At 35.4% G+C, this 24,434-nt stretch overlaps 1 protein-coding gene across 1 annotated transcript in view; it reads left to right on the top strand.

Moving 5' to 3' along the window:
* Positions 1-24,434, top strand: part of LOC123535319 (protein MTO1 homolog, mitochondrial-like) — a 152,323-nt gene that overhangs the window by 11,405 nt on the left and 116,484 nt on the right. Inside the window, exon 7 of the mRNA XM_045317931.2 lies at positions 4,371-4,483. Within this exon, the coding sequence (XP_045173866.2) occupies positions 4,371-4,483 (113 nt within the window). The remainder of the gene's footprint in view (positions 1-4,370; positions 4,484-24,434) is intronic.

Here is a 24,434-nt window from a genome sequence, read left to right on the forward strand (position 1 = left end):
CATCTGACACTAGAGGTCATTCCTCTGACACTTTACTTCATACCTCTGACACTACAGCTCATTCCTCTGACACTACAGTCTGGTCCAGGGCATAACTTGAATACTATGTATGGTATTGACTCGGACAAGGAATCATAACTCTAGTTTTGAATTATCTCCCTTTTTTGAAAACTTTGTCCAGGGCATAATTCCAGTACTATGTAAGGTATTGACTTGATACTTTACATACTCATAAGGATCATTGAGAGGGAGTGCAGTGTTAAAGAACCACAACTCTTGCTGAACACATTTCTCCTCAACACAACCTCCATGACTGAAAAGCCCCTTATGCTACAGTAATTTCAGGGAGCATCTATCAGTGTTACAGATGGCCTTGTTGCCCTAGAAATTGCATCTCTTTGATCATGGCATGTCTTAGTAATCTAGTGGTTGCGCATCCTCTTCAAGTGTGGGAGGTCTTGGGTTTCCTTCCTGGCTGTGTCATACCAAAGATGTAAAAAATGGCATCAGTACTGAGTAGTTCCATTGCTTAGTTCTCATCATTAAAAGGGAAACAGACTTCTCTTCTTACATACCTTCATCATAGCAATGGATTCCACCAGGAATGTGGTGTTGAGAGTGATTAATATAACTCCTAGAACCTGTTCTTCAATCAGTTGTTAATCTCTAACCTGCTGGCGGCAAGTGACTCTGCCTTTGCAACCAGTGCAGACCCAGATCAGCCTGCACATCTTGATCAGACTGCACAGATGTGCAGGCTGATCTTGATCTACACTGGTTGCAAAAGCAAAATAAGTTGTGTCCAGCATGATTAGGGTTAATTACTGGTCTTTATGGCTCCGAGTGTATGAATGGGTAATATTGAAAGCACAGTCTAACCAACATTAGCGGTCACCTGCTTAATAGGATCACCTTCTAGTCTGACCACTGGACTTCCCTGTTTAATGACCCTTAATATATAGAGTGACCCTAATGCAGTCAGTGGCCAGTAGAAAAGTCAGGGAAATGCACTGTAATGGTCATGAAATATCCTATGTCATAATATGGTAAAAAATAACAAGATACTATTTGTTCTACCCAAGTAAACAAAAAGTCTGTCTAAATATAGAAAAATGGTGTGAAATTACAGTTTAATTTGTTTGTAGTGTCATGCCTTATTTGCACAAAATTGCCACAAATTGAAATATTTTATGCATCCAAGAGGATAAATTAACATTTCAATAGCAAATTTATCAATATAGTACTAACTTAAAAGCCTGTGTAAAAAGATGCCAGAATTAAAGCTGAAAGTTGTTATCATCATTTACGAGACAGCATACATTCCTTAAGAAAGAGAAGAGGCAGCCATTATATATTTTGGAAACAGATACTTCTTCCATTAGTTGTGTGTGAATTGTGTGAGAATATGATATATTGTAATATATATTGTAATTTATTCTATATCTGTTTTATTTGTCCAATCATGAACATTTATTTGCAACACGTGACCATACAATATACAGTTGAACTTCAATGGCTCGAACTCGGATCTTTCGAACACCCGGGATCGCTCGAACTCTTCGCCCGGTCCCGAATTTATTCCTTCTTTATTCTATATAGTTCTACCTCGGATCGCTCGAACTTCGATAATTCGAACTCTCGAACTCATTTGGTGGTCCCCTCAGCTTAATTACAGTGATAATTACACCTATTCAGTCGAACAGACAATTTTTGCCTGGATGGCTTGTGTTTACAAAGTTTTTCTCACTTCTGCCTGACATTCGCCAAGCTTCCCCTTTAACCGGCGCGTGCATAATTTTCAAATTAAACAAAGTGACTTTCGTTCACTGCAACGCTTTAATGGCCTTTGATTTATGCGAATAAAATTATTTAAAATGATTGAGCAATGTACATACTACGTCTGTCTTTATTTTTTTCTGCATAAAAACGGGAGATCCGACGTCAACTTTCATACTGCTTAAGCATGGCTGAACAACTTAGTAAAGGACCCGGATACGGGGGGATAGCTAAGTCGGCTACTGGAAAGCAATAAATTTGATAATATTTGTACTGGACTATGATTCAAAAAGATTTGTTATTCATGTCTTTCTATTTGATGCTGTCATCACCAAATTCTTATAATTATATTAGTGTTTTATTTTGTGTTTTTTCCGTATCATGTCATGTTTGAAAATAAATAATTAAGCATATTTCAGCGTTCGTTTTTTATTTGTCATCATAACATACTCACATTTAGGTACAATATGACAATATATTACGATGTAAGGTTTGTAACACATCATGCCCTCGAATTCCCAAATTCAAAAAGGCCGCCATTTGGATGGCTCGAACAACGGAAAACTCGAACTAATTTCCACGGGACCCTCGAGTTCGAGCCATCGAAGTTCGACTGTATTACTGTATTGGACGCACTTGCGAACAAAAAACCTGTATTTTTTCTGTATTAGGATGGTTCAACAGTCCCATGTTAAACATAAGATAAAGCCCGAAATGCGTGAAAATGATCCGAATGTAAATCTGGTGAAGTAGGCACTCTATGTACAGTGTTTGTCTATGCGTCTTGAAATCAAGAAAATACAGAAAAGGCAGAAATACAATATTCAATATACAAAAAAAATTAAGTTTTAAACCAGTTTTGATGTCTTACATTTAAAACCACCTGTCTACAGTCCGTTCAGTGGTCACTATTAGCAGGTTAGACTGTAATGTTTTTACCATTTAATTATGCATTTTCTCCGTTTAGACTGCTGTATTGTCGGTTTTGAACATAAAATTTAAAACCTTATGGAACTTTAATTTGCCTAGATGAAGAAAATTGTAAGTAAATAAGCCTCTTCAGACAAAATATAAACGTGATGTAATGATACCGCCAATAGCAAAATATTACGGCATTCTCTAATTGTTTACATTTGGCAGAATTGTTTGCAACCAAATAAACTGTTTTACCTATTGGAATGTTTTTCTCGTCTCTCAAAGAATTTCCAGGTGTGACTACAGAGAGCTTGCTAATTTGAGAATTGTATCATTGTGGAATTTTGTTTATACTCCATAATTAATTAATGGTTCTGTAATTAATTAATGGTTAAAACTTACTGAAATTACTTATCCAGTAATTGGAACTACTTTATTCTTTACCCTAAAGACATACATTTAATTAATGGACTTATAAAAACATACCCATTTATGTAAAGCAATGTTGATGTACAGTATCAGTTATTTACCTGTATCACAATTATGTTTTCTGTTTCTAACAGGTCGCCCACTTAGCTCAATAGGGAGAGCACCAATCTACGGATTGCTAGGTTGTAAGTTCGATCCTCAGGTGGGCCGTATTTATGTTCTCCGTGACGATTTGATAAAAGACATTGTGTCTGAAATCATTCGTCCTCCACCTCTGATTCATGTGGGGAAGTTGGCCGTTACTTGCGGAGAACAGGTTTGTACTGGTACAGAATCCAGAAACACTGATTAGGTTACCGTAACTTCCCGCCGTTACATAATCATTCGTCCTCCGCCTCTGATTCATGTGGGGAAGTTGGCAGTTACTTGCGGAGAACAGGTTTTTACTGGTACAGAATCCAGGAAAACTGATTAGGTTAACTGCCCGCCGTTACATAACTGAAGTACTATTGAAGAACACCGTTAGACCCAAAACAAAAAACAAACAAAAGTTTCTAACAGGGAAGGCATCATTCTTCAAAATGAATATTGTGCTTAAATACGCACCTTATACACAGGTGTGGCTCTGTCTGACTGTGAAACAAGGCAGGTGTGGCTCTGTCTGACTGTGAAACAAGGCAGGTGTGGCTCTGTCTGACTGTGAAACAAGGCAGGTGTGGCTCTGTCTGACTGTGAAACAAGGGGTTGCGAGTTCAATCCTTTCCTTCTCCGGCTAAAATAAACCCAACATTGGGATAAGAGTCTCATAATTGAGTGCTTTACGCCTGGCATGTTATATAACCAGGGAAGCTTGTGGAATTTGAGTATCTTCTCCCCCCGCTAAAATCTGCCGACTGTCTACTGGAGGAGTCACCCATATGATTTTGAATTAGCTTACGAATGTTCGCATGCATGCACACACACACACACATGTGATTATTAACCCTTATGATGCTGGACACGATTGGTTCTGCCTTTGCGACCAGTGAAGGAGTTACGGCACTATTGCCACTATTGCGCTCAACCCTCGATTTGTCTTTTAAACTCAACAAAAAAACAAAACAAAAACAAATAAACCAAGAAACAACAATTTCTTTGCCCAATGAAGACGGTATATATATCTGAACTTAATGCAAGAAAAGTTAAGTGTGTGTAATATTAACTTAAAAGTTCAATGTAGAGTGAAAAATATAAAAAAAATATTTTTTTAGGCAGATGAACAGATATATTGTCACATAACACAGACCAACAGCCAGATTGAAAAGCTTGTACAGGACAGTTTGCATCTCAACAAACATGTGAAGGAAGAGCTGAATGGGCCAAGGTAAGTGGCCATTAATTGTTATAAGAGAATATTGTTGTCATCATAAGGGAGTGAATCTCATCATGGTTCGGTCTTCCTGGTATGTGCTTTGCTCCATCGTTATCATCATCATCATCATCACCACCAAGATTATCATTTATCGTATTTGTAGCTTGAAGGTTTTCAGAATTTAGATGATTTTTATCTTCAAAGTACTGACTTACCTACCGTCGAATTTTTAAAATGAATAACAACAGTATTAAACTGTATCCCTAATCACTCCAATACCAGTTTTGTCTGTACGATCTTGTTTTAGCCTGATTTAATGTTGGGTAAGTAGGTAAGTAGACATTATCAGGATTTCTTGAAGCATCAAGGGAGTTGGCAGTCTTTTATTCACAGCAGATAACTCACTTAAATATTATCTTTTATTATCATCATGTTTTAATTTATTTTCTTGAGAAATAGCTATAATGAGATAGTGCTAAATTTTGCAAATATAATATTATTGCAAAAACTGAGTACCATTATAGATTTTGAATTATAAACACTGAAGCACTAGCAGAAAGAAATTGATGTGCAGGCTTATTATGGTGTATATTTGTAGGTAATTAAGATAGGGTAGGAACGCAGGGTAGGTAGATTAACAGGTTTGGGTAGGTAAGTAGTTTGAGTAGGTAGGTAAGTAATCAGACATAGTAGAGTGGGGAGGTAGGTATGTAGATACACAGGCAGACAGGGTGGGCTGGCGGGGTGGTGGGGATGTGTGTAGGCAGACAGGGGAGGGTAGGCTAAAGTAGGGTAGGGGAGATGGGTAAGGTATGTAGGTAAGTAGGTAAGTAAGAGTAGGGGAGATGGGTAAGGTAAGTAGGTAAGGTAGGATAGGGGAGATGGGTATGGTATGTAGGTAAGTAGGTAAGGTAGAGTAGGGGAGATGGGTAAGGTATGTAGGTAAGTAGGTAAGGTAGAGTAGGGGAGATGGGTAAGCTATGTAGATGAGTAGGTAAGGTAGGGTAGGGGAGATGGGTAAGCTATGTAGATGAGTAGGTAAGGTAGGGTAGGGGAGATGGGTAAGGTATGTAGGTAAGTAGGTAAGATAGGGTAGAGTAGGCAGTTTGTATCATCATGGCGTAACCTTGTCTCATGTTTCTTCTAACTTGGCACTCATATTTTGCTGGTTTGGTTTCCACCTTCAAATATTACTATGTTCCAGAAAATGGTGAACCTGTTACATAAGAAATAGGTCTATTTGTTTACCATTGCTACACAGTTTTATACCCCACAGATGTTTAATCACAGACACCAGTCAAGTGAAGATTGTGTTAATTCTGACATTTTATTGTCACTGGCCTGATTTATTACACCAGGTTATAGATCGGCCTACTAGACTGGTTACTAGACTGGTTATCAGGAAATTCCACAGTAGCTTTACTAGCACCTATTCATCCTCTATATTGTCTATGATATCTATGACAATAGTTGGATTTGTTTGCCCGAATTATTTCTAGAGGAGCCAAGAATTTATTTGAACATCCACACATAGGTTGTTAATTGTCAGTAGATGGCATGAAGTTAATTTATTACCACTGTGTTTGATATTAATGCAATTAAGAAATGTTCTTTTAATGAATTTTGACTAAAATCTTAAGAACTGGGGTCTTTGCTGTAAAATTGTAAAAATAAAATGGGGTTTTTGCAGTATCATATATTTTCGTTACATTTAATTCATAAATTTTTATATTACAATGTATTTGCAATTCAGTGCAGATGTCTTGTACTTAAATGATACAGTTAAGATGTTTTATAAATTCCAGGCTTGCATGTCTCTGAGCTCAGTAGAAAACTACCTTTTATCTTATGTTTGATACCGAAACTTTGATGGGGGGCCCCCTTGTGGCAGAGTGGTTAAGGTTGGAAAGCTACCCAGCTGGCTTGTGGAATATGGTTGGTTCTACTCGGGGTGCCCACCTATGCCTGAGATATACTCCAAGGGGAATCTTTTGTCTTTCTTCACCACTTTAAGTTTGTAAGTTACCATATAACCTACATTGTGTCAGTGAGACTAAAACCCAATAAAAGCAAACACATTGAACATGTTTTACAAATGAGATTTGTAATTCAGGTAAAGATAAATTTTCCTTTTCCAAGCTGACAAAATGTGAGACGTTTCATTAAAATCTGGATTGTAGAATTTTTTCTGTATTTGCGAAAATGTCATGAAAAAAGTGTGATTTTTCTGTAGACTCCCATTATGAAAACTGACATTCAACCAAGATCCTGTGTAGGTGCCTCATCTTGCCTTACACCCGGCATATTATAGAACCAGGCGAAGCTTCTAGAATTAGAGCATGTACTGTATCTTCGTATCTTCCATTATTTTCGAAATACCTGAAATTGACAAACTTCCTTCTAGGAAAAAACTGCATGACTGGTAGCTACTATAAATTAAATTGCTACTAGTAGTTACATTCATGGCTAGCCAATTTCGCTCTTGCCTACAGAAACTTTGTTACACACATTCTTGGCTAGCCAAACTTGCACTTGCCTTTAGAAACTTTGTCACATACAGTCATGGCTAGCCAACCTTGCACTTGCCTTCAGAAACTTTGTTACACACATTCATGGCTAGCCAACCTTGCACTTGCCTTCAGAAACACACATTCATGGCTAGCCAACCTTGCACTTGCCTTCAAAAACTTTGTTACACACATTCATGGCTAGCCAGCCTTGCACTTGCCTATAGAAGCTTTGTTACACACTTTCATGGCTAGCCAACCTAACACTTGCCTAAAGAAACTTAGTTGCACGTATTCATGGCTAGCCAACCTTGCACTTGCCTGAAAAAACTTAGTTACACATATTCATGGCTATCCAGCCTTGCACTTGCCTAAAGAAACTAGTTACACACATTAATGGCTAGCCAACCTCGCACTTGCCTGAAAAAACTTAGTTACATACATTCATGGCTAGCCAACCTCGCACTTGCTTTAAAAACTTTGTTACACACATTCATGGCTTTCCAACCTTGCACTTGCCTGAAAAAACTAAGTTACACACATTCATGGCTAGCCAACCTCGCACTTGCCTTAAAAACTTTGTTACACACATTCATGGCTAGCCAACCTCACACTTACCTTAAAAACTTTGTTACACACATTCATGGCTAGCCAACCTCGCACTTGCCTTAAAAACTTTGGTACACACATTCATGGCTAGCCAACCTCACACTTGCCTTAATTTCATACCACTTGATGAGACAAAGACTTCCGTTTCTACATTACTGAACGCCTTACATAATAGGATTGTTTTGTTCTGTGGTGTGGTCAGTTATCTCCCTTCCATACTCTCTTAAAGTAAGTAGGTCCTTTCATTTGGATTACTCTGTTGTTATCGCTATGTTATTTGTAACAATATGATGTAAATGAAGCTACATTACTGAAAGCGTTACATTCTTACCTTAGATGAATGGGATTGTTTTGTTCTTGTTATTGCTATCTTTATTGACTAGTAATTATGATTCCATAATTACCTACACCACATTTTTCTGTATTCCAGATGATGCACACTCATAAAATAAAACCAGAATCATAGTTTTTTTATTTTTGTAATAAATTAAAGACTTTGTTCGAGGCATTGTTACAGATTTTTGTTTGTTGACAAAAAAAAAGATAAAGGTATGAAGACACTGTTGTCTTTGTGTTGCTGCCAAGTGATGCATCAATGTGATAAAGTTGAAGCAACATGTCTCGCACGTTATGCATATTTCCTTTACGTATATGTAAAGCTGCGAAATAAATAGGATGGTTTTGCACTAAAGATACGTGTACAGTATGTAGGTGTTTTGAAAGCCTGGCTGTTTCTACCACATGTGCATCAAAAGGTTTTACCTGCCCAGATTATGAGTGTGTGAAGTGTGCCTTTAGGGGATAAAAAAAACAACTTTGCACCTATTGTGCACAACTGAGAGCACTTATGACTTCTGAAAGTATGTTGTGCTGATATCAGATGCTGACTTTCTATTGTTGTTAATAGCATCAGTATGTTCATTATCTTGTCATTGTTCTGTTCGTCATCTTGTCATTGTTCTATTCGTCATCTTGTCATTGTTCTGTTCGTCATCTTGTCATTGTTCTATTCGTCAACTGTCATTGTTCTGTTTGTCATCTTGTCATTGTTCTGTTCGTCATCTTGTCATTGTTCTGTTCGTCAACTGTCATTGTTCTGTTTGTCATCTTGTCATTGTTCTGTTCGTCATCTTGTCATTGTTCTGTTCGTCATCTTGTCATTGTTCTGTTCGTCATCTTGTCATTGTTCTGTTCGTCATCTTGTCATTGTTCTATTTGTCATCTTGTCATTGTTCTGTTCGTCATCTTGTCATTGTTCTATTTGTCATCTTGTCGTTGTTCTGTTCGTCATCTTGTCATTGTTCTATTCGGCATCTTGTCATTGTTCTGTTCGTCATCTTGTCATTGTTCTATTTGTCATCTTGTCATTGTTCTATTCGTCATCTTGTCATTGTTCTGTTCGTCATCTTGTCATTGTTTTATTCGTCATCTTGTCATTGTTCTTTTCGTCATCTTGTCATTGTTCTGTTCATCATCTTGTCATTGTTTTATACACAATCTTGTCATTGTTCTATTTTGTCATCTTGTCCTTGTTCTATTTTTCATCTTATCATTGTTCTTTTTGGCATCTTGTCATTGTTCTATTCGTCATCTTGTCATTGTTCTGTTCGTCATCATGTCATTGTTTTATTTGCCATCTTGTCATTGTTCTATTTTGTCATCTTGTCCTTGTTCTATTTGTCATCTTATCATTGTTCTGTTCGTCATCTTGTCATTGTTCTATTCGTCATCTTGTCATTGTTCTGTTCCTCATCATGTCATTGTTTTATTCGCCATCTTGTCATTGTTCTATTTTGTCATCTTGTCCTTGTTCTATTTGTCATCTTATCATTGTTCTGTTCGTCATCTTGTCATTGTTCTGTTCGTCATCTTGTCATTGTTCTATTCGTCATCTTGTCATTGTTCTGTTTGTCATCTTGTCATTGTTTTATTCGCCATCTTGTCATTGTTCTATTTTGTCATCTTGTCCTTGTTCTATTTGTCATCTTATCATTGATCTGTTTGTCATCTTGTCATTGTTCTATTTGTCATCTTGTCATTGTTCTGTTTGTCATCTTGTCATTGTTCTATTCGTCATCTTGTCATTGTTCTATTTGTCATCATGTCATTGTTCTATTCATCATCTTGTCATTGTTCTGTTTGTCATCTTGTCATTGTTCTGTTCATCATCTTGTCATTGTTCTATTTGTCATCTTGTCATTGTTCTGTTCGTCATCTTGTCATTGTTCTGTTCGTCATCTTGTCAATTTTTTATTCGCCATCTTGTCATTGTTCTTTTTTGTCATCTTCTCCTTGTTCTATTTGTCATCTTATCATTGTTCTGTTTGTCATCTTGTCATTGTTCTATTCGTCATCTTGTCATTGTTCTGTTCGTCATCTTGTCATTGTTCTGTTTGTCATCTTGTCATTGTTCTGTTCGTCATCTTGTCATTGTTCTATTCGTCATCTTGTCATTGTTCTATTTGTCATCTTGTCATTGTTCTGTTCATCATCTTGTCATTGTTCTATTTGTCATCTTTTCATTGTTCTATTCGTCATCTTGTCATTGTTCTATTTGTCATCTTGTCTTTGTTCTATTTGTCATCTTTTCATTGTTCTGTTCCTCATCATGTCATTGTTTTATTCGCCATCTTGTCATTGTTCTATTTTGTCATCTTGTCCTTGTTCTATTTGTCATCTTATCATTGTTCTGTTCGTCATCTTGTCATTGTTCTGTTTGTCATCTTGTCATTGTTCTATTCGTCATCTTGTCATTGTTCTGTTTGTCATCTTGCAATTGTTTTATTCGCCATCTTGTCATTGTTCTATTTTGTCATCTTGTCATTGTTCTATTTGTCATCTTGTCATTGTTCTGTTCGTCATCTTGTCATTGTTCTATTTGTCATCTTGTCGTTGTTCTGTTCGTCATCTTGTCATTGTTCTATTCGTCATCTTGTCATTGTTCTGTTCGTCATCTTGTCATTGTTCTATTTGTCATCTTGTCATTGTTCTATTCGTCATCTTGTCATTGTTCTGTTCGTCATCTTGTCATTGTTTTATTCGTCATCTTGTCATTGTTCTTTTCGTCATCTTGTCATTGTTCTGTTCATCATCTTGTCATTGTTTTATACACAATCTTGTCATTGTTCTATTTTGTCATCTTGTCCTTGTTCTATTTTTCATCTTATCATTGTTCTTTTTGGCATCTTGTCATTGTTCTATTCGTCATCTTGTCATTGTTCTGTTCGTCATCATGTCATTGTTTTATTTGCCATCTTGTCATTGTTCTATTTTGTCATCTTGTCCTTGTTCTATTTGTCATCTTATCATTGTTCTGTTCGTCATCTTGTCATTGTTCTATTCGTCATCTTGTCATTGTTCTGTTCCTCATCATGTCATTGTTTTATTCGCCATCTTGTCATTGTTCTATTTTGTCATCTTGTCCTTGTTCTATTTGTCATCTTATCATTGTTCTGTTCGTCATCTTGTCATTGTTCTGTTCGTCATCTTGTCATTGTTCTATTCGTCATCTTGTCATTGTTCTGTTTGTCATCTTGTCATTGTTTTATTCGCCATCTTGTCATTGTTCTATTTTGTCATCTTGTCCTTGTTCTATTTGTCATCTTATCATTGTTCTGTTTGTCATCTTGTCATTGTTCTATTTGTCATCTTGTCATTGTTCTGTTTGTCATCTTGTCATTGTTCTATTCGTCATCTTGTCATTGTTCTATTTGTCATCATGTCATTGTTCTATTCATCATCTTGTCATTGTTCTGTTTGTCATCTTGTCATTGTTCTGTTCATCATCTTGTCATTGTTCTATTTGTCATCTTGTCATTGTTCTGTTCGTCATCTTGTCATTGTTCTGTTCTTCATCTTGTCATTGTTTTATTCGCCATCTTGTCATTGTTCTTTTTTGTCATCTTCTCCTTGTTCTATTTGTCATCTTATCATTGTTCTGTTTGTCATCTTGTCATTGTTCTATTCGTCATCTTGTCATTGTTCTGTTCGTCATCTTGTCATTGTTCTGTTTGTCATCTTGTCATTGTTCTGTCGTCATCTTGTCATTGTTCTATTCGTCATCTTGTCATTGTTCTATTTGTCATCTGTCATTGTTCTGTTCATCATCTGTCATTGTTCTATTTGTCATCTTTTCATTGTTCTATTCGTCATCTTGTCATTGTTCTATTTGTCATCTTGTCTTTGTTCTATTTGTCATCTTTTCATTGTTCTGTTCCTCATCATGTCATTGTTTTATTCACCATCTTGTCATTGTTCTATTTTGTCATCTTGTCCTTGTTCTATTTGTCATCTTATCATTGTTCTGTTCGTCATCTTGTCATTGTTCTGTTCGTCATCTTGTCATTGTTCTATTCGTCATCTTGTCATTGTTCTGTTTGTCATCTTGCAATTGTTTTATTCGCCATCTTGTCATTGTTCTATTTTGTCATCTTGTCCTTGTTCTATTTGTCATCTTATCATTGTTCTGTTTGTCATCTTGTCATTGTTCTATTTGTCATCTTGTCATTGTTCTGTTTGTCATCTTGTCATTGTTCTATTCATCATCTTGTCATTGTTCTATTTGTCATCATGTCATTGTTCTGTTCGTCATCTTGTCATTGTTCTGCTTGTCATCTTGTCATTGTTCTATTCATCATCTTGTCATTGTTCTATTTGTCATCTTGTCATTGTTCTGTTCATCATCTTGTCATTGTTCTATTTGTCATCTTGTCATTGTTCTGTTCGCCATCTTGTCATTGTTCTGTTCGTCATCTTGTCATTGTTTTATTCGTCATCTTGTCACTGTTCTTTTTTGTCATCTTCTCCTTGTTCTATTTGTCATCTTATCATTGTTCTGTTTGTCATCTTGTCATTGTTCTATTCGTCATCTTGTCATTGTTCTGTTCGTCATCTTGTCATTGTTCTGTTTGTCATCTTGTCATTGCTCTGTTCGTCATCTTGTCATTGTTCTATTCGTCATCTTGTCATTGTTCTATTTGTCATCTTGTCATTGTTCTGTTCATCATCTTGTCATTGTTCTATTTGTCATCTTTTTATTGTTCTATTCGTCATCTTGTCATTGTTCTATTTGTCATCTTGTCTTTGTTCTATTCGTCATCTTTTCATTGTTCTATTCATCATTGTTCTATTCGTCATCTTGTCATTATTCTATTTTGTCATCTTGTCCTTGTTCTATTTGTCATCTTATCATGGTTCTGTTTGTCATCTTGTCATTGTTCTATTCCTCATCTTGTCATTGTTCTGTTCGTCATCTTGTCATTGTTCTGTTCGTCATCTTGTCATTGTTCTATTCGTCATCTTGTCTTTGTTCTCTTAGTCATCTTGTCATTGTTCTGTTTGTCATCTTGTCATTGTTCTGTTTGTCATCTTGTCATTGTTCTGTTGTCATCTTGTCATTGTTCTGTTCATCATCTTGTCATTGTTCTATTCCTCATCTTGTCATTGTTCTGTTTGTCATCTTGTCATTGTTCTGTTCGTCATCTTGTCATTGTTCTGTTCGTCATCTTGTCATTGTTCTATTCGTCATCTTATCATTGTTCTGTTCGTCATCTTGTCATTGTTCTATTCGTCATCTTGTCATTGTTCTGTTCGTCATCTTGTCATTGTTCTATTTGTCATCTTGTCATTGTTCTGTTCATCATCTTGTCATTGTTCTATTTGTCATCTTTTCATTGTTCTATTCGTCATCTTGTCATTGTTCTATCGTCATCTTGTCATTGTTTTATTCGTCATCTTTTCTTTTTTCTATTGGTCTATTTGTCATCTTGTCATTGTTCTATTCGTCATCTTGTCATTGTTCTATCGTCATCTTGTCATTGTTTTATTCGTCATCTTTTCTTTGTTCTATTCGTCATTGGTCTATTTGTCTTCTTGTCATTGTTCTATTCGTCATCTTGTCATTGTTCTATTCGTCATCTTGTCATTGTTCTTTTTGTCATTTTGTCATTGTTCTATCGTCATCTTGTCATTGTTTTATTCGTCATCTTGTCATTGTTCTGTTCGTCATTGGTCTATTTGTCATCTTGTCATTGTTCTATTTGTCATCTTGTCATTGTTCTATTTCTCATCTTGTCATTGTTCTATTCGTCATCTTGTCATTGTTCTATTCGTCATCTTGTCATTGTTCTATTTGTCATTTTGTCATTGTTCTATCGTCATCTTGTCATTGTTTTATTTGTCATCTTTTCATTGTTCTATTCGTCATTGGTCTATTTGTCATCTTGTCATTGTTCTATTTGTCATCTTGTCATTGTTCTATTCGTCATCTTGTCATTGTTCTATTTGTCATCTTGTCATTGTTCTATTTGTCATCTTGTCATTGTTCTATTTGTCATTTTGTCATTGTTCTATTTGTCATCTTGTCATTGTTCTATTTGTCATTTTGTCATTGTTCTATTCGTCATCTTGTCATTGTTCTATTTGTCATTTTGTCATTGTTCTATTATAGCTAGGGATAACACATATTCTTTTCGTGTTATAACATTTGCAGAATCCCGAGGGATTTGTTGGTGCCTGTGCCCAGTAGGGCAAGGGTACCAACATATCCCAAGGGATTCTGAAGATGTTATAACATGAAAATGAGCATGGGCTAACGCTTTACATGTCAATAACAGAAAAAAACATAATGTTATATTGAATATTTATAATATTTACTCTGTTTTTGTTACCCTTACTAACTTTTCATTAAAATTTAAGATAATAACTTTTAATCCATTGAAAGGATGTCTGTCACATTGAACATTAAAAGGTACAGCGGGTAACATTTTAAAGGATATTTACAATGAGTATTATTCATGACCATTATTTACTTTTTATACGCCCAGACGGACGTATTATGTTATGACGTTGGTGTCCGTCTGTCCGTCTGTTTGAGCTTACATTTGCATACTTAGGTGGCTAGAGGAACAATAGGTAACTGTACTTTTTCTTTGATGTCATTCATTCGGTAAGGCTTTTATGTGGCTATTTTTCTCTTACGTGGTTAAAAGAACAATAGAGAGAACAAAAGAGTAGCCACATAAGTATCCATATGTAGGAACTTCCGTCCGTCCATCTGTCCGTCTGTCCGTTAGCAATTTCGTGTCCGCTCTGTAACTCTTGAAGGATTTCAAGGAAACATGACTCAAATGTTCACCACACCGAGATGATGTGCAGAGCGCATGTTTTGGTTGTCTCCCTTCAAGGTCAAGGTCACACTTAGGAGTCAAAGGTCATATCTGTTTGTTTCATGTCCGCTCTGTAACTCTTGAACCCCTTGAAGGATTTCAAAGAAACTTGACACAAATGTTCACCACACCATGACAACATGCAGAGCACATGTTCCGGATGACTCGCTTCAAGGTCAAGGTCACACCTAGGGGTCAAAAGTCATATCAGTTTGTTTCGTGTCCGCTCTGTAACTCTTGAACTGCTGGAAGGATTTCAAAGAAACTTGACAGAAATGTTCACCACACTGAGATGACGTGCAGAGCGCATGTTCCGGATGACTTGCTTCAAGGTCAAGGTCACACTTAAGGGTCAAAGGTCATATATGACTTTGCTTTGTGTATATTGCTCTGCATTGCATTGCTCTTGTTTTTATTTGGCAGATCTTTTTTTTGTTCACTTACAATAATTTTTTTTGAATTACTTCCCTTTTATGTTACTATAAATAGCTTATTTTGAAACTTTTTTATTGTTGGCCGTAGAGAAAAACCGAGACCACTTTTCTGTGGTACAACATTTTAAGGTGTATTTTTACATACCTGTACCTGATAAGGATTTTTTTTGTGGACTTTTAAGTATTTTTTGACTTCTTGAAGTTTTCCTTTTGTTGTTCCAGTCCGTTGGGCTACAACAGTCAAGTTCTTTAAATTTTGCTCTCATCCTATGATGTAACCCTTCGGGCGTATATTGCCCTGCTTGGCGGAGCTCTTGTTAAACAAGGCTTTTAATGGGGGTATGGATCACCTTCAGTGATAGCTCTAGTTTTATGTGTCTACAATGTGATAATCCAGTGAGGCACATCTTTAAAGTTGGAGCATTGTGCTCACTGCAACAAACACACACCTTATATGACTGTAAAATTGTTATAGAGACGCTAAATCCAAACACACATGTACAGTTCATAAAATAAACAAACATGTTTGTAAAAATGGACGGTTCCAAATGGAAGGGGAAGAAGCATTTTATAGAAATATTTCAATGGCAAAATCCAATACATATTTGTAGCCCTGACTAACATATAAACCGGGCCAGTTTATTTTATAAGTACAACAACACGGTTGACCCATTTAAACGAGTTGTAAGTTATTGTCCGTAAGTATTGACCTGGCACTCATGAATATCCGAACATAAATAGCGATATAACTAAATATTACATATATAATTCTTAATTGATATACTGTCACATGAGCAGGTAGCTGTGCGGACAAAGCGTTTACCTGCAAATATCAGTATTGTGGGTTCGAGTCCTACGTCTGACCATATCTTTTTTCCCCAAAATTTTATATGCAGACTTACTACTCATTTGATCAAACATATTGTGATTTTTATGTTTCATTTATTAAGAGTAATCATATTTACCCATTGTAAAATGAGGAATAAAATTGTTTTAAAAGTATCTTAGATAAAAAGACAAATTACCTGTCACCAACAAGAGAAAACAATTAAATTTCATGAAATATGATACATAAAATAATGTAAAAGATAACATTACAATACATTAAATTGAAAAAAAAAGAGATCTAGACTATTCAATAAGTGATTTCGAACTTTTGGTAACGTGCGTGGAAGTCAGACACCTTACCTCTACACCACCGTGTCATCGATTAACTTTACATGTTACTTTGGTAATGTAGATACTTTCAGGATACTAATATTGCGTAAGTTAACGAAAACGCCCGACAATATTGGCGAAGATTAATGAGTGCCAGGTCAATACTTACGTACAATAACAAGTGAAGAACAAACAACAAACCCTTATTGATTGATACCAGTATTTTATTAAGAAAACAAATTGCATAAAACACTAGGTTTTCAAGAGAAAATGTATCATCTCTTCAGGCAGTATTTATTCCAGTAAATGTCTCAGTGTATGGGGGTGGGGGAAGTTTCCTCACTATTCAGCAAAAAAGGGCTTGAAATGTTGGAGCTTTCGTATGATGTATGTTTCAATGATGTATTTATTCTGAGATACACTGAGGATTCAGGGAGGTGTTTTTCGGAGAAGCAATTGTTTGCAGTAAGAGGAGCGGGTGCAGTTACTGGAATAAATATGGTGCATTTGGAAGGTTTTGAACCGGCTGGTGGTAAAGACATGATATAATGGTGGAACAATTACATTGTAATTATCTTAAAAATGTGAATAAAATAAAATTAAAATCAAAATAAATAAACATACTCACAAATGTTATAGCTGCACAAAAGAAGCCCTTTAAACAGAAGAAAAAATAACAGAGTAATAACACTATCATGTTTATATAACAGACTAATAACACTGTCATTTGGCCGTGTCAGACTATAAAAAACTGTCATGTTGACATATCAGACTAATAACATTGTCATGTTGACATGTCAGACTAATAACACTGTCATGTTGACATGTCATACTATTAAAACTGTCGTGTTGACATGTCAGACTAATTACACTGTCATGTTGACATGTCAGACTAATAACATTGTCATTTTGAAATCATAGGCTAATAGCATTATCTTGTTGACATAACAGATTAATAACACTATCATATTGACATAACAGAGAGATAACACTATCACATTGACACTGTCATGTTGTCATAACAGACTAATAACACTGCCATGATGACATAACAGACTAATAACATTGTCATGTTGACATAACGGGTTAATAACACTGTCATGATTACATAACAGATTAATAACATTGTTATGTTGACATAACAGGTTAATGACACTATCATGTTGACATAACATACTAATAACACTATCAAGTTAAAATAACAAAATAATTTTATAAAAATAAAATGTTACTATGAGCCAGCAAATCTGATATTTATTTACATAACCTTACAAATTATGATAACAACATGATTCTATGAATATATTGCAGGTTACAAGACCCTTTAAGGGTCAAGGTCATATTTTTCCAATCATAAGAATACAGGTGATGGCCTTTTGCAAACAGGTGTATGAATTAAATGGTATTTGCAACCAATCTCAGACAGGCACAGAATGAATGCACCTTGACCTAATTGTGGTGTCCAGAGGTTACCAGTAATGTAACCATGGTTACTAGTGGTAGTGATTGGTTACCAAAATTATAAATGTTGACAAAATTCATTTTATTATGCCAAATATATGAATAATGTGTTAATTATAGATATCAGAATTAGGCTACTGAAGCTACTAAACAGTTAAAAAATGGTAGAGAAATTAGGGACTATTTGCTGGTAGAGAAATTAGGGACTATTTGTCTGTATAAGTTGCAACACAGTAGCATGGATGAATAATAGATCAGATGAATATGAAATACAATTTGCAATAAAAAGCCCAGTTTCCTTTTAATATATATAATAGAAACCAAAAAATTAAACAGACTGCAACACCACAATTACAAGCCTGGCTCCCTGGCTGCATGGTTATTTTTTATATAAATACTGCAAACATTTTATAAGCCTCTACAATAGCACATTTTATCTGATGGTTTGGAGCCAGGCGCAATATAAATGTCAATGTAGAAACAACCTGCTGGAGTTACTTCCCTCTTAATGAAAAAAACTTATATATATGTAAATAAGAATAAAATAGGGATGGGAGCCAGTCTACACAATTACTTCCTGTCACAGATCTGTCTCAATTACCTCCCATCACAGATCTATCTCAGTTACCTCCCATCACAGATCTGTCTGAGTTACCTCCCATCACAGATCTGTCTGAGTTACCTCCCATCACAGATCTGTCTCAGTTACCTCCCATCACAGATCTGTCTCAGTTACCTCCAATCACAGATCTGTCTCAATTACCTCCCATCACAGATCTGTCTCAGTTACCTCCCATCACAGATCTGTCTCAGTTACCTCCCATCACAGATCTATCTCAGTTACCTTCCATCACAGATCTGTCTCAGTTACCTCCCATCACAGATCTGTCTCAGTTACCTCCCATCACAGATCTGTCTCAGTTACCTCCCATCACAGATCTATCTCAGTTACCTCCCATCACAGATCTATCTGAGTTACCTCCCATCATTACCTTCCATCACAAATCGCTCTCAGTTACCTCCCATCACAAAACTAATTGCATTACTTGTTATTTTTTAAAAGTAAAGGAAATATCTTAGGAAAATCTGCAATGATCTGAAAAAAGTATAAAAGAAGGCAACTTGCAAATGTGATAATTTCATTAAATATCTTTTATTATAACGAATTTTAAGTTCTTTTCTATCACCTGCAAAAAAGTAATCCTCGGTTTTTATTTCTGCAATGTGTTAAAGCACCTGCGCATAGTTTAAAACATGGTTTATTTGGTAACATTTGTTTTATTCTGAGAATATTTTATTCATTATCAGTTTTATAAATCGTGCATTCAGAAACAGTGTAGGTGTAATGTTTATCAAATAACCTGTGCAGATGTTTTGTTTTTGCTAATTGAGAGCTTCTGTTTACGCAAAATCACCAGAAAGTTTAATTTGTTCATTCAGAGAAGTTGTTATAATTATCAGTACATTTGTCTGTATGCATATATATATTTCTTATCTAATACAAAACAATATGTGTCAGCTAAAAATTGCTGCTAAAAACTTACGGGGTAAATTTAATTGCTCGGGTAAATAATTTCAGTACATGTACGTATATGCATGTTCATATCTAATACAAAATAATGATGCATCTGCTAAAAATTGTGGCTAAAAAGTGTCAGTAAATGTAATTGAGTTGCTACGCTCAGGTAAGTCTACGCAATTAAAATTTCAGACATTTTGTTAATACGCGATACTTGCACTAATAATTTTAGGAAACCTGTCTTTTGGGAAGTTTGATGTATAGACATTTATTGTTTGATATTTGTGAAAAAATTAGTTATAAAGAAAATATTCAAATTTTATTTTATGTTTTGTCTTTTTTGGCTGATTCCATAGCAGTATGGGGTCACATTCCCGATTAAAAAGATTTTTTTTTCTAGATTTGAGACAAAAAATGTGGGCCTACAAAACATTTTGGTAAATAAATGATCTTTTAGCGCAAAAAGTAAAAGTAAAGCAAAATTGATTTATTGATAAGAGAAAGCATTAAAAATGCAATTTATTGTAGAGAAACAGGTGTCTTTTGGATTATTTTATTCTGTTGTTATTTGCAATAAGTTGCAGACTGAAATTTTCTCCCACTGTTGACAAAAATTCCCGCAGTACAGCTCATCTTCCCAAATCACTGAAATCTACGTTATACTAATCAGTGCTCATCCTAAATGATTTCTACAACTCCTCCGTTCTTTCCTAAAAATACAATTTTTAAATTTACGAAAAGTAAAATATTTTGAGATGTTACATACATTGCGTATTTTGGAACATTTCTGTTCAGTGTATCATTATTCCAGGTGTTTAAGTCATCGTTGATTACGTACAGATCTATCAAAATTTCTCAAATAATTGGAATAAGCAAAAACTAGCCGAATATTCTACTTGGAGCTCATTTACGTGTTTCCCCGCTGACAGGTTTTATCAATACATATTTTTTTTTTAAATGTAGGTTAATCGAACCTGATTATCTATTTTATTTTGAATTTAGAGATTAACAGTGGGAAGGTGTTATTTCACAGTACATCCATTTACTGTAATTCTTTTTTTTTTTCGTGCAGCTAAAAGTTTGGTATACGTTGCTCGGTAGAAAAGTCACAGTATTTTATTTTGCTGAATTTGACAACTGAGCAACTCAAGGGAATTCACAATTCAGTATCAAATATTCTAATATGCTTGTTTCTGTTAAAACACGCTTACGGTAAAATGACGTTTATGTTAACGTGCGGTGAAGTCAATGTTTTTGTTGCGACCAAGAAAGAGTGCTACTATATTTTATCTACTGTTTTAGATTAAGGGCATATTAGAATCGAAATAATGTATAATAGCAAAATCGTGTTTTACCTAAATTAATACACTCAAAATTGGTTATACGTTGCCAGAATAATTCACTCGGGCTAAGCCCTTGTGAAATCATTCCACAGACGTATAACCTCTTTCCATGTATTAATAATGTTAAAACATAGTTTTTCTATACTTTATTTCTTAAACCAAGAACTATACTTTCGGCCCTTTATTAATTTCTATTTCGGTATGCCACTTTGCCTACTTCTGTTGTTGTTGTTTTTTTTTATGACTTAATCGTAAAACATCTTGCCAAAATCGTAAGGATTATCAAAATGGCTGTCATAAATTTGTTAATTACCAATAGATTTTATTCATCGTGTGAATAGTTTGTCAACTCTTTCATTAATTTATATGTAAAATCATGATTTAATACCATACAGATGGTGGTAACCATAAAGAGACATCTTGAGCAGTAACATTGTGATTTGCAGAAAGGATCAGTTGATGAATGACTTAATGTACGGAAGTAATTTTATATTGATTATTGTTTATTGCGCCATGTAGTTTCTGTCTTCAAAATGAGCGACAAGACCTTCTAGAAAGTAGTCTTAGTTAACAGGTAGTCAGTCGTAACAGGTAGACTTGTAATATTTGTATATAGAAAAGTGCCCTCTCAATTGGTGTTTTTATTCAGAAGTGGTGTTCACTACAAGTCTGACTTTACCAGAACAGGCTTGTTTTAAGCAGGTTAACAACTTGAATGAGATGTTTAAGGACAAGTAATTTCAGAATCGGAACGTTTGCTTTTCTCAGCCATGTGAACTTGTCATGTGCTTGCTGGAGCTGAAACTTGAATGTATGTCTGCTGAAGTTGGAACCAGAAAGTACATCTATTGGGGTTCGAGCAAGGAAGTTTGCCTGCTGGAGCTCGCACCAGGAGGTATGCCTGCTGGAGCTTGAACCAGGAGGTACACTTGCTGGAGCTTGAACCAGGACATACCCCTGCTTAAGCTTGAACCAGGAGGTATGCTTGCTGGAGCTTGAACCTTCAGGTACACTTGCTGAAGCTTGAACCAGGAGGTACGCTCGCCTGCTGGAGCTCAAACTAGGAGGTACGTTTGCTTGGGCTGGAACAAGGAGGTACGCCTGCTGGAGCTTGTACCAGGACGTTTGCTTGCTGGAGTTCAAACCAGAACATATGCCTGCTGGAGCTCAAACCATGTTACTATAGCTAATTCAACCAATAAACCGTACCTTGTCCAAAAAATAGTGCAAACGACTGCAAAATATCAGTAGAAAAATACAATGATGTTCAAGCAAATTCCTTGCTTATGTAACAAAAGAAAATTAGTGCAGGTTTTATAGGTTTTAAGAGTAATAAAGTTGGTTCTTAACTTTACTTATATTACATTTTGCTACTTAATGGAAAATGTCTGGCCTCTGTTAACATGGATTGTTACATAAAGTACAGTTCCGTTGCATAAATAACATTGATAGCAAGACCATTGTTGCTTTCTTGTCTTGCCATTTTAGTAATGTATAAAGGGAGTAAAGATACGTAGATGTGATGAAGTGTATAATGGGGAAATTAGACGAACTACTTTTTATTTAGGCAAAAAATATGCTGTGTCAGCAAGATGTGGAATGGGAGTAATATTTGCTCTGTCAGTCATAAAAAGACAGTCCACTCTGTACCATTTTACCTAATATAATGAGATGGGTATGTTGAAGCGTAACTTTCACATTTTAGTTCAAGGTCATGGTCACATGGTGAGGTCAAAGGTCAGATAGGCAGTACTTTGTGTCTGCTTTCTATCTTTAATTTTCCCCTCTCCCCTTTTCTGTCACTGACAAGTTATGTAAAAGATGGAACCAAAATACCTTGACAAAATTAATGCTTTATAAAAGTGTTTGGTTCTGTTTTGTATATTTAAAAGGCATAGGAGCCCATCCGCCCCCTTAACCTTTAGCATGCTAGATAAATTGTCGTCTGCTGGAAATGTCGTCTGCTAAAATTGTAAAGTTCATTCAATTTGCTCCAAAATTGGAAGAAATATTGTCAGAGTAGCAAACAGCTTGGAACCTGATCAGACGCCGATTTAATCGGCGTCTGATCTGGTTCCAAGCTGTTTGCAAAGGCTGTTAAATTCGCCTGCAGCAGGCTAAGGGTTAATCAAAAGGGAGAGTGCAGATCTATGGACCTTTGATTCATGTGGAGAAGTTGGCAGTTTCTTGTGCAGGTTAGTACTGGTATAGTGGTTAGGTTTACTGCCTGCTGTTTTGTAACTGAAATAATGTTGAAAAATGACACTAAACCCCAAAAGCAAACACAAAAAACAGACAAACTTAAACGCACTGGCCTACAGATTTTGGCTAAAATGATCTTTCTTTTAAATTGAAGTTTGGTCATAATATGAACATTAGAACATAAGTTTTTGTTTCTAAACTACTTTTAAAGTGCTAACTCAAAGTCCGTAATCCGCCCCCCCCCCCCCCCCCCTCAACCAGCTGTCACGGCAATAAATTCTTTCCCTGTGTTCTTAATACACCATGGAGGAATACATAATTATAGATTATTAAATATATATAGATTTATAATGAAGGCAGTTTTCCTCCAGTACCCCATTACAAAAGCTTTTCAATTTCAGATGGAAAATTTAGTAAAAAAACAACTTTCATGTGTTTCTGTAATATATAATCTGTCAGTTAGAACTAAGTTTCAGAGCCTTCTTTAAGAAATATACATGTACCAGTAATTTCCTGCTATCTAAAAATTTCTTTCTTTCTTTGGTGTCCTACAGTCTGGAGGTCAGTGCCTTTAATCTTTAGCCTGCTAATGGCAAGTTATTTGTCCATTGTGACCAGTGCAGACCAAGATCAGTCTGCACAGATGTGCAGGCTGATCATGGTCTGCACTGGTCTCTTCTCAGTCAGTTAATTTTCAGTGAACACGCCTTTGAATAATAAGTGATACTGCCCAAAACTGAATAATGGATCAGTCCATTATAATTTTAAGGTAAGGTTAAAACCTCTGAATTTATCTAGCTTATTTAATAAACAAGACGTGCAGCATCACATTTTCAAACATAATCCTGAATTTCATCCCAAACATTAAAATGCAGAATGAAGATAATCAACTGTTTGATTGCCAGAATTTAACCTTGATTATCAACGTTTTCGTGAATTCAAGATTTAAAACATATATTACTTGATATAATAATGTTTAACTAATTCATCAGGTTTAACAAAACATGTATAATGGTAAGATTTAACAAACAGATTTCGTTTTTTATAAGCGATAACAAATCTATAAATGAGACAGTTTGAGTTGAAACATAAAAGAATTTTGTATTACTGGCACTGAATGTGCATTCATTTTTCACATCATCGATGCAGATTTTCTATTGAAAATTCTTCTCTTGTTTTACCTTATCTGCTAATTTCTGTTGCAAAATTCCGTTGCAAAGCAATCAATCATGTCCAGCGTGATGAGGTATTGCACTTTGTCGACATTATGCAATCTTTTCATAGTAGCTCATTAAATACTTTTTTCAAAATTGAAACCTGATTCTTGTTCTAGGTGAAAATCTGAATTTTGAAAACATAATTTTTTGCTATTTAAAACTTGCAGACCAAATTTCCTGTCCATTCTTGAATTTCTTTCTTTTCTTAACTTTGTCCATAAACTGGTGCAATCAACAGTAAAATACATGCAGGGGAACTTCTCTCGTTGTTATATCCGTAACCTTGCCCCCCACAAAAAATAGTGCAAAAGACAGCAAATTATGTGGTCACAAAAATTGACGTTCCG

This window comes from Mercenaria mercenaria, chromosome 12 (genome assembly GCF_021730395.1).
Source record: "Mercenaria mercenaria strain notata chromosome 12, MADL_Memer_1, whole genome shotgun sequence".
Lineage (NCBI taxonomy): Eukaryota > Metazoa > Mollusca > Bivalvia > Venerida > Veneridae > Mercenaria > Mercenaria mercenaria.